General features: G+C 62.4%; 1 protein-coding gene across 2 annotated transcripts in view; it reads left to right on the plus strand.

Moving 5' to 3' along the window:
* The window catches only part of CCDC187 (coiled-coil domain containing 187), a 54,722-nt gene extending 44,811 nt beyond the window's left edge, over positions 1–9,911 (plus strand). Inside the window, exons 19-26 of one of the 2 annotated variants that reach the window (XM_074394508.1) lie at positions 2,110–2,258; positions 2,945–3,030; positions 3,293–3,401; positions 5,156–5,292; positions 5,680–5,792; positions 6,279–6,352; positions 6,891–7,054; positions 7,148–9,911. In XM_074394508.1, coding sequence (XP_074250609.1) covers positions 2,110–2,258; positions 2,945–3,030; positions 3,293–3,401; positions 5,156–5,292; positions 5,680–5,792; positions 6,279–6,352; positions 6,891–7,054; positions 7,148–8,977 — 2,662 coding nt within the window. In that variant the 3' untranslated portion in view covers positions 8,978–9,911. Of the gene's footprint in view, positions 1–2,109; positions 2,259–2,944; positions 3,031–3,292; positions 3,402–5,155; positions 5,293–5,679; positions 5,793–6,278; positions 6,353–6,890 lie in introns of both variants that reach the window. The other variant, XM_039461515.2, reaches the window with a different exon arrangement.
* Positions 9,912–10,275: the final 364 nt, after the last annotated feature.

Genomic DNA, 10,275 nt, shown 5'->3' on the forward strand with positions numbered 1-10,275 from the left:
GGCATTGAGGGCACTGACCGGGCCCAGTGGGTGCTGGAGCTGCCCGAGCATCATGGGAGGAGCCCCAGCAGCTGGCAGCACTTTCCTGGCTCTGCAGCTGGCCAGAGTGTGGCCACAAGGAGGGACCCTCTCGGCCTGTTTCCTCGCCTGGGGAATAGGGATGGGGTGCTCTCCTGCCCTCAGTTGTGTGGGACACTGTGGGGCACAGCTGGTGGACAGACCTGATTCAGGGGCCAGAGGTGGCACATGTAGCCCTAGGCACCCCCTCCCAGGGTGGCTTGGGGCGGCTTCACCTTCTCTGAGCCCTGGCCATATGGCCTTTGGCTTTGGTTTGCAGCAAAAGCACCTCATTAGAGGACACCAGGGGCTCTGCCTGGACTGTCCCCATGGAGCAGGGAAGGGTATGATGACCGGGGTCACCTGCCCGAGAGCCTGGCTGTGCGAGGAGCAGCTGCTTTTCCCGTCACGGGCCTCCTGGCTTCCTGATGCTGGGAACGGCTCTTCCCGCTGGGCTCAAAATGGCCCTGGAGGGTGGGGGAGTCCTTCTCTTCCCCAAGCTCAGGCCCCCAGGGCTGGCAGACCTCAAGACTCTATCAGGGAACCCCTAGAAGCAGCAAAGCGAAGGGGCAGTGCAGACGCAGCGGCGAGCAGCCTTTGCAGGCCCCTGCTTGCCTAGGGGAGTGCCCCAAAGCTCTTTCCCAGCCCAGAGGGGCCTCTGCAGGGAGGGGAGTCAGCCTCTCAGCCTCAGCCATTAGCTCTTTGAGCTCTTCCCAAAGCTTTCAAAGAAGCCTGGGCAGTCACTGATCAGGCATCCAGTCCCAGGAGTCTCTGAAGAGGCTTCCAGGTTGGCTACCACCTCGAAGTCCCCCAGAGTTTCCTTATGGGGCTGGAGGGGCCAGGGGCTGGTAGCCGTGTGGTTGCAGGCCCGGACCCTACGGCAAGGTCAGCCCATCCTCCTGGCAGAGGGGTTCACCCTGGGCTCTGCTTGTCACACCAGCGATGCGTAGCCTTGTCCACAGCTGGAAAATAGAGAAACGTGAGGCATTCACAGGGGAAACTTGGGCTCCCTGGGCCCCAACCCCCGAGAAATCGCCTGTGGTGTTCTGCTGGGGGTCCTGCCTCTTAGGAGCAGGCGCGCTGCCCTCCTTCACTGCTTCGGTGGAGAGAAGCCCCTCGGGGTGTGTCCTTGAGCAAGCGTCTGCACCCCCAACACCAGGAGAGCCAGGGAGAAGCCGCACAGAGCAGATGGAGCTGCCTCGGGGTCCTTGGCTGAGACACGTGTGCCGGGGAGGGCGCGAGGAGGGGAATGACTCCTTTAGAAGGGGCCAGGGGCTCCTGTTCCATTTTTATTCAGCCTGTTCTGTTTCTGGGGCAGCTCCGGGAGCACAGTGCCTTGCTCTGCTTTGGGGGCTGGGTGGCAGGCCCTGGGGGCACTGCCCCATCTCCCTCCAGAGCCTGTGTGGGGCACACACTGGTGTTGAGGGGCCCTCTGGGTCCTGCCTCAGTGAGAGTGCGGGCTTCAACCCCTCAGCCATCTACCTCGGGAGACAGGGCTTCCAGGCCCTTAGGGCCCGCCTCCGAACCAGCACCTCCTGCCCACCCCTGACTGCCTGTGAATCTGGGGGAAATGCTCAGGGTCACCCTTGGGTGGGGCAGCGAGCTGTGCCCAGGTGTGGCCAGTGCCTGGAGAAGAAAGGGAGGCGCATGTCATGTCGTGGGACCAGCACCTGAGAGCAGAGAGGCTTCTTGCCACCCCAGCAGTGTGACCCAGGCAGGGGCAGACCAGACGGGGGGCCTGGAGGTCAGCTTAGGCTGGGGGCGGCGCCAGGCTTCCCAGAGCCCAGCCTGTGCACCTGGGAGGGGCGGTCCGTCTCCAGGCAGAAGCCTCAAGGGCCACACGCTGGGGAGCCACAGGCCTCTCCCACCTACCTTGCCCAGGCAAGGGGGTCAGAATCCTGTCTTCTGCTTAGCCACTGACCAAGGCCACCCCTGGATGTGATGTGAGGTTGTTCCCAGGGATGGGGAGCTGGTGGAGGTTGTGGCCAGGGCTGGACACCTGGGAAGGGGCAGCTGGGCGGGCAGTCACCTCCACTCGGCACGGCCATGCAGCCCTCCCGGAGAGCAACCCCAGGATGTGATGGTGCCCCAGATAGCCTCCCACACGGACGGTCACCAGCAGCCTCCGAGTTCGGCGTGGGGAGAGGACACACTGGACCCCCGGGGCCCGCTGGTGGGGAATGGCAGCCACATCAGCCAAGGTAACAGAGCAGCCGTGGTGACCCCCCAGGGACAGACGGCCTCGCATTCCGTGGGCGCTGGGCGATGTGGGGTGGCATCAGGCTCAGGGTCAGGTAGGCTCGTGTTCTGGCCTGCTGCACCCCGAGTGTGACTGGGCCTCCCCTGGCCTCCCCGTCTCTGCCTCCCAGTGCAGCAGAGCACACAGTGGGCCACCCCAGTGCACACGAAGCCAGCATTCCCAAGATACAGAGCGGGTGGGTGCGCAGGCCAGAAACCACCCAGACAGGTTCTGCTCAGCAAAGGGCTCCTGATAGGGGGGCGCCTAGGCCACGTGCAGGCCTCAGACTGTTGTCAGGCAGTTCCCAGAAACAGGCTGGCAGAGAGCCTCTGCCCAGGGCAAAAGGAAGATTTGAGGGTCTCGGACGCCACCTTTTCCAGGCCTGGAGCTGAGCAGACCCTCGGGCCTCCAGGCAGGGGACAGGGCAGGGCAGAGGGCCGGATGTGGCCCCAGGCCATCACCGTCTCCCTCAAGGTTAGCTTGTTTGCCATCCATCCTGCCTGGAACAGGACAGCCTGTGGCGACACCCTCCCCACTCCCCACACAGGCAGCCCCCACCTGACAGTTCATTTGCCCCCGACTCATCCCTTCCCTTCCTGGCCTCAGTCAGTGATCACTGCTGGTGATTCCCGGGACTGTGTCTTTCAGAACCTGGGGAGCAGCCTCGGGTCCCTCTGTCGGGTCTGCAACACGAGAGCCCCCCTGACAGATGGCAGCTGGGCCCAGCCTTTCCCGTACGTGCAATCCCTGGAAGTCCTTTCCTCAGCACCGCCTGTTTCAGGGACCAACCCCCACCCCCCGACCATTCTGCCAACCTGCGACTTGATCTTGGTTGGGGACCCTTGGTTCCCATGTCCCGTCCTTGGTTCCTGCAGTGGGTCCCTATCCGACCTCATCTGTCCCTGTCCGCCCTTGTCGGTCCCATGAACCCCAGTCTGTCCCCATCTGTCCCCAAACATCTCTGTTCATCCCTGGCCCTTGGTGTCCTCCCCCCAGGGCCCTGTGCCACGTCCACACCCCTGTCTCACCATGGAGGCCGAGGAGGCGGAGGGGTGCCTTCCCACAGCTCAGCGCAGGCCGTGGGAGGCGAAGGAGCCGCCGCCAGGTAAGCACCCTGGAATCAGCATGAGGGCCTCTGGAGCACCGGACGCTCTCCCCACTTCTGGCGGATCCCGTCTGAGGCTGGAGCTCAGCCGCCGGACAAGGACGAAAAGCGAACAAGACCGGCCCTGGTGGCCTGCCACCCTGGCCTTGGACCCCTTCACGGCAAGAAGAGTGGCTGGCTCCATCTCCTACCGGAGGTGATGCAGTGGCTTTTCTGGGGAAATTAAAAGTCGTAACTGGCTGGGGTTGTTTCAGCTGCGACTTCATTAATCTGGGGCAGATTTTTAAGCATTTGGAAGCCAGCACTGCCCGAGCGTCTTCTGTGTATAGAGGTCTTTGCACCGATGACATTTTTCTTTTCTGAACCTTACACTTGGCCCGGGGCCTCCCGGAGAGCCACGTCCCCCATTTGCAGGCCGGGCGGGAGGAGATGCGCTCACGGCGTGGGGGAGCCCTGGTAGCCACCGGCTGTACAGTGGGGGGTCTCGCGGCCTGCGATACCACCTTGGAGCTCCCTGACCAGCCTCGGGTGCCAAATTCAGATGGCCCCCACTCAGTGTCCACCCTTGGAAGCAGGGAGACCATTCATACCTGAGGGTCTGCCAGACTGGGGGTTCCCTGCAGTCGGGGCCAGGGAGAGCAAACCTCAGGACAGACAGGTTGAGATGGGAAAAGGTTAGAAACACTTGTGGGTTGCCCAGGAGAGCGTGGCCAGCAGTGGGGAGGGCCCTAGAGAGGTCAGTGGCGCTGGGAGGCGGAGTGAATACAGAGCTTGTTCCTTGGAGGCCTCCCCCGTGTCCCGCCTCGCTCCCCGGCATGCTGCAGTTCAGGCTTCTGCAGCCACCGTGAAGCTTGCTCAGCCTGAAGCCTCCCTCACCACATGGCCACGTGAACCAGCTCTCACCATTCTGGGCACCAGCCAGGCACCTGCAGCCACCATGGGTGCTCGTGGCCTCTGGATTCACTTGCTCATTGTGCCCACCCTGCAGCCTGAGCTATGTTCTCAGGTGGTCTGGGGCTTGCCCTGGGTCTGCCTGGCTGGAGTGCCGGCCGCTCTCTGATCGGAAGACTGCACTCACAGGGGCCCCATCGTGTCATTGGGGTAGCTCAGGGCCATGGGCAAGAGGGCAGGTGTTCCCATTGATGAAACTTCCACCCCCTTCTGCTTTAGCCTCACAGCTCTGGGTCCCTCAGCCAGGTGGCCTTGGCCCTCAGAGTCCCCTGACCCTGCCGAGGCCCAGCACAGAACGAAAATCTAGAGAGACGGAGGTGAAATGCGGGGAAGGCCCAGTGCTCCTGGGGAAGGCTCTGCTGCAGCCCCACCTGCCCCATTTTCCCCCTTTGCGATCCCCCAGCCATGCACTGGTGACCTTGGTGTGTCCGAGGCCTGTCCCCACAGCCCTCTGCGCCACCCCTGCCTCGAATCAGAGTCTCTTTGAATGGCACCGAGGAGGAAGGACAAGCTCTGGCAAAGGGTTTCCCCCAGGGAGGGAAAGAGGCCCCTAACTTCAAAACGACTTTTCTCTATAAACTGTTGGCTGGGACTTCAGATCATTGATCATCCAATGACAGGGTCATTTTAGGAGCAAACTACCGTGTCAGTTTCACCCTCATACCAACCAAGTCCTGCAGAAAGGTGGGCGTCCACTGTGGATTTTAAGATTTGTTTTCATGTGGCTTTGGAATTCCTGGGAGCTGCTCCATCTGCCCCCTGCTTCTGTCCCCACCAGTGCTGACAGTCCCTTTGGCCTGCAGGAGACCCTCAGACCAAGCCCAGCCCTTCCTTAGCAGGGAAGCCCCTGGCTCCGACAGACAGCCATGGGGAGAGCTTCAGGGAATGCAGCCGTCGCTCCGGGGACAGAGAGGGTCCTTGTGGCCCCCAGGAAGCCAGTGTGAGTCGGGTGTGGCCGTGCGCTTCCTGTGGGCTGAGTGGGGTCCGCCTTGCTGTGGCCCTGGGGGTCTCCTAATCCGTCTCATGAGTGCCTCAGGGCCCTTCCTGGCAGCTACCTTCAGTGCTGAGGTTTGCCGCTCCTCTGGGCTCACCCTAAGACTCAACACCTGTGCAGAAAAACAGACTTCTTTTTATGGCGGCAGGACCCACTGAGGGTGGGGGGGATCTGACGAGTGGGGGTCTCCATGGCCCTCCTTCACGGTGGTCTTTGTTCCTTAACCACTCGTGGTTGCTGGAAGCTGCATCCAGGGGCTGCATCCAGCTGCGAGGGAGGTGGACAGAGACAGAGGCCACACCCGACTGTGTCATTTCTCCTACGTATCTCCAGCAGGTGGCTGAGGGCAGCATGAGCCAAGAAGGCTGGGAACTGGCTCAGGATTTTGCTGAGAGCCCCGTGGAGGAGTCCCAGGAAACCGAGAGCTGGCGATCGGGGGAGCAGAGGTGTGGGGCTGGGGTCCCTGGAGCTGGTGGGACCTGGGGCAGGGGTGGAGCCTGAGGCACAGAGATAGGTTCGGCCAGCACTGCCTGTCCTCCTGCTGTGGGGCCTCACTCTCTCCTGGCACCCCTGTGCTGCCGGGGCACAGCTGTGCACTCACCCTGAGCCCTCCTGGGTCTGACCCACTTTTGGAAATAAAGATATCACCCATGAATCGGCCTGAGGTCAGCAGAGGGGCCCTGGAAACCCCTGGGAGTGGCAGCCCCACCCCTCTCTGCCACCTGATCCGGTGGTTCTGAGACTGGATACCCCCAAAGATAAGCCCCCGGGCCCTTGCGCTCAGGGTCACCTCAGGTGGTGGCAGAGGACGGCTGGGGTGTTTTTCGAGTGTGGGGTGTGGACTGAGCCTGGCAGGGTCCCTGACAGTGGGGCCTGGGGAAGGGGCTGGGAGGACGAGGATCCCCCATGGTTCTCCACGAATGTGCTTGCAGGACAGAGGCCTGTCAGCGGGAGGTCCCCGGCATCTCCGTCAGGCTGGAAGCTGCCCAGGCAGCTGTCTCCCCAGGTGATACCTCGATCCCCAACCCCTCCCTCAGCCATTGAGTCCCCACTAAGGGTTCCCCAAGGCCATTTCTATGTCAGAGCCGGCTTCTCCCCACAGCACGCAGCCCCTGCCTTCCCCACTGCCCAGCTGGGGGCTCGCCCACGCACCTCCCCATCACGGAGTGTCAGGGGAGGTGAATGACAACCAGGGGTCCTCTGTCGGGATCCACCCACATCACTAATGAAAACAAAACTAGGCAAAGTCAACCAGTTAGTCCTTGAACCACCTCTGCGGTGCTGCAAGGCTGGGTCCCGGAGGCTCGGCAAGGCCCCTGGACATGACTCATTGCATGTGGGTGGGGGTGGGGGTGGGCGTGGTGAACCACTGTGTTGGAATCGAAAGGGTCGAACACACTGGCACCCTTAGTAGCTTTTCCTGTTTCACCTTGGTGAAAACAGGGTGTTTTCTGTTCTGATCTCCTGGCTTTGGGGGTCGTGGGATATGTGGGGGGTCCAGGGTGCAGAGGGTGACAACCGCTGATCGTCCCCTCTCTTGGCAGCTCCTGTGGCTCCTGAGGAGGCGGCGCCCCCCATCCTGCTCCCAGGCAGTCCCCTGCTCCCCGCCTTCTCCTCCTGGGCACCGGGCTCTGAATCTGCTTCCGGAACCTGCCGTGGGCCTTCAGAAGAAGCCACAGAGTCATCCTACACCTCCCCAGCAGCCTCTGTGAGGCACCTGTCCTGTCCCTTTCTCTGGGAGTTCCAGAAAGCAGCGGCCACCTTGATCCAGCTTTCTGACAGCTCCAGCTCTCTTTCACAGGACACATCACCTGGGGAGACAGGTTTGGAAGCTGAAGACTCCCCAGAGGAAGGTATCAGCTGGCCTGGGGAGCTCTCTCCCCAACGCTCCTTGGAGGAAGCTGGGTCGCCTTTGTCCTGGGCGACAGACCGGGGTGAGCTTTGGCCCGGCAGCATTCCTGGGGGTGGAGGACTGCTGACCTGGCAGAGGCCTCGAGGCAGTCGGGCCCGACCCCTGCAGGGCTGCTTCGTGGACACGGCCATGGCAGGAGATTCAGAGCCTGAGCAACACCCGGAGGTGGGCCAGCTGCTGCCTTTCCCAGATGTCCCCTCTCCAAGGTCAGGGTCAGAACTGTCAGAGGCCTCCAGCAAAGTCTGGGGCAAGGACAGCGAGGAGGACCTGCTGGAACCGTGTCCCGATGCCGACCTGGCCTCAGTGAGCTTCCTGCCTGCAGGTGGCTCATCAGACCCCAAAAGCGGCATGGAGCCCCAGATGGCTCTTCCCTCCACACAGCCCTGGAAGGTGCAGGAAGCTTCTGGGACCGGCAAGAGCCTGACAGGGGTGGCGGACACAGGAGAAGCTCAGCAGGCACCCCCGGAGGCTGCCCGTGTGGTGTTCCCACCCCAAATCCCTTCCCCTGGTGACTCAGACTCACTGCCGGCCTTTCCTTTGGGGACCTCTGAGGGGGAAGGGGCGGATTTGGGCAGAGGAGGAGAGACTTCCAGTCTGTCCACCAAGAGCAAACCCCTGCACCTCACGCCAGAGCCCAAGACCTTGGTGACCCTGCAGGCTCCTCCTGGGGACCCTGGCAGGCTGGCACCCCCAGCAGCTGAGAGCCGGGCACCTGGGCCTGGCGGGAACGGAGCCCCCGCTGTCCTGGAAGAAGCCTGTCCCCGACTTGCCCGCGGCATCCTGACTGAGATCCGGTCTCCCGTGGACGAGGTGCTGTCCTACGGCAGTGCCGACCTCCCGTCCTCCATCCATAGGGAGGCCCCGCTGCCCCCACCCCTTCCCACCCCCCACGCACAGAGTGACGCCGAAGACACTACTACCCCAGGCTCGGATACCTTCCCTTCCCCGCCCCTGGGGCCCCTTGGGGAGGACACGGCTGTCACCACCCAGGACTTATCCTCCTTGTCTGAGGAGAGTCTGCTGGAGGCCCTGTTCCCCGGGCCCCAGGAGTCCGAGGCACCCCAGAAGTTGGGGCTCTGCCCAGGAGCAGCTAGACCAGGTGGAAGCCTTGAGGACCAGTTGGGAAGGTCTAGTTCTGTAGCAGAGGATGAGGCCGGAGGCAGCCAGTGGCCTGAACCTGTCAGCTGGCCAGGGTCTTCCTCGAGCGCAGGGTCAGGCAGAGGCCCTGGAGGGCTCCCAGAGCCACCAGTGCAGCCCACAGCTCCATCCAGAGTGGCCTCTGTGGCCAGGGAGGGTCTGTCAGGGCTGCTGGCCACTGGCGACACAGACGTGATGCTCCTCAGTTCCTCGGGGGAGCAGAATCCTGCTTTGGACACAGGGTTCTGGGCTGATGAGGATGTCTCTGGCAGTCGGGGAGAGCCCTGGGAGGGAGTGCAGAGCTTTGGGTGTGCAGGGAGCCGGGGAGGGTCGGGGCAGCTCTCTGTGGGTCTGGATGAGCTCCTAGACACTGCTTCATCTGCTGTGGGGTCCCTGGGCAGCCAAGCCTGCTTGGCAGAGACCCTCACCAGGGGCCGAGACCCCAAAGAAATGCTGGGTAAGAGCAGGAAGGCAGCCACACCCACACAGGCAGCCATGCCGTTCCCCCAGCCAGCAGTTCCAGCAGCCTCTCCCCCAGGCCAAGTGCCCTTGGCCGCCCAAGGACAGGCTGGGTCCCTTTAGCTGCTGGCGAGGACATTGAGGGAGGCCTGAGCTGTCAGCTAGAGGACTTGCTTGGGCCCAAGGGCTCACTAGGCAGAGAGCCGCTCCTAGAGACAGGTTCAGGCTGCCCTGCCCATCTCCCAGGTGGGGCGAGAGACCAGGTGGTGGACTTGGTCTCCACGAAGCTCACCAGGAGGGTCCTACTCGAGTCCTTAGCAGCTCTCTCCACACTGGCCCCCCAGGGGAGCCCCTAGGGAGTGTTTTCTGGAAATACAGAGATGCACAGGCGTCTTTAAGGTGGTTGTGAGCTGTGTGTGGCACACGCGTGCGCACGTGGGAACCTGGAGGCCTGGACCCTCCCAGGGTGGACCGGTGGGCAGCTGACTGTGCGGACGGTCACCTGAAGCCGGGCCCAGGCTGCACACCCACTTCGTCACATCAAAGCCATGAAGAGGCGTCCCAGAAAAGGCATTGCAGCCCAGAGGCGAGAACAGTCAGAGTTGTCTAGAGCCGGAGTGGGGATGGGCGGAGCAGCACCTTTGCCAGGAGGCGGGTCATGGAGATCCGTGAAGGACAAGAGAGGAAGAGAGAGCATTCGGGGCAAAGAGGAGCTGGGGTGGACCCAGCTGGTGCTGACTCGCACCCCTGACCCCTCTTAGAAGACAGTTGGGGGAATCTGCCTGCTTTGACTTTGGAGGCGCCCCCCGCCATACACGCCCCCCCAACTGCTGGCAGATGCTGTGTAGCTGGGGGGACTGGCATGGGTGTCTCACACGTGAGCTGAACGGACCAGAGGCAGAGGCAGCTCAAGGGCCCAAGGCCATTTCCCCTGCAGCCCGAACCAGGCTTGTCCTCTGGGGATCAGTGGCCCAAGGTCTCTTCCTGAGCGCGTTCAGGACTCGCTGTACCTGGAAGGCCAGGACGTCCAATTTCTCTTCGTGTCATGCACTTTTCTTTGCTTCCAGGGGATTTGCTGGGACCCCTGTAATTTCTCAGGGACGCTTTTGAATGTGAGTGTCTCTTCTTGAATGGGGAGTTGATGAGCAGCATGTTGGCCTTAGGGACATCTATGTCCCAGCACTGATCCCTCCAAGATGTGGCTTCTCTGGTCCAGGGCCTCAGGCTGCCTCCACTTTAAGACAGGAGCGCACTCCAGGCTTCATGAATGCAGTCTGAGTGGGAGGCATCACAAAGCTAGTCTGGCAAAGCCCAAGGCACCAGGTCACAGGACACATGGAGCTACCAGGGCCCTCTACCCCAGAGCTCTGCGAGAGACCCCAAGCCTCCTAAATCCCCTTTGGGCCCCCTGCTTCGAGGCA

This window comes from Saimiri boliviensis, chromosome 2, assembly GCF_048565385.1.
Source record: "Saimiri boliviensis isolate mSaiBol1 chromosome 2, mSaiBol1.pri, whole genome shotgun sequence".
In the NCBI taxonomy this organism is placed as follows: Eukaryota; Metazoa; Chordata; class Mammalia; order Primates; family Cebidae; genus Saimiri; species Saimiri boliviensis.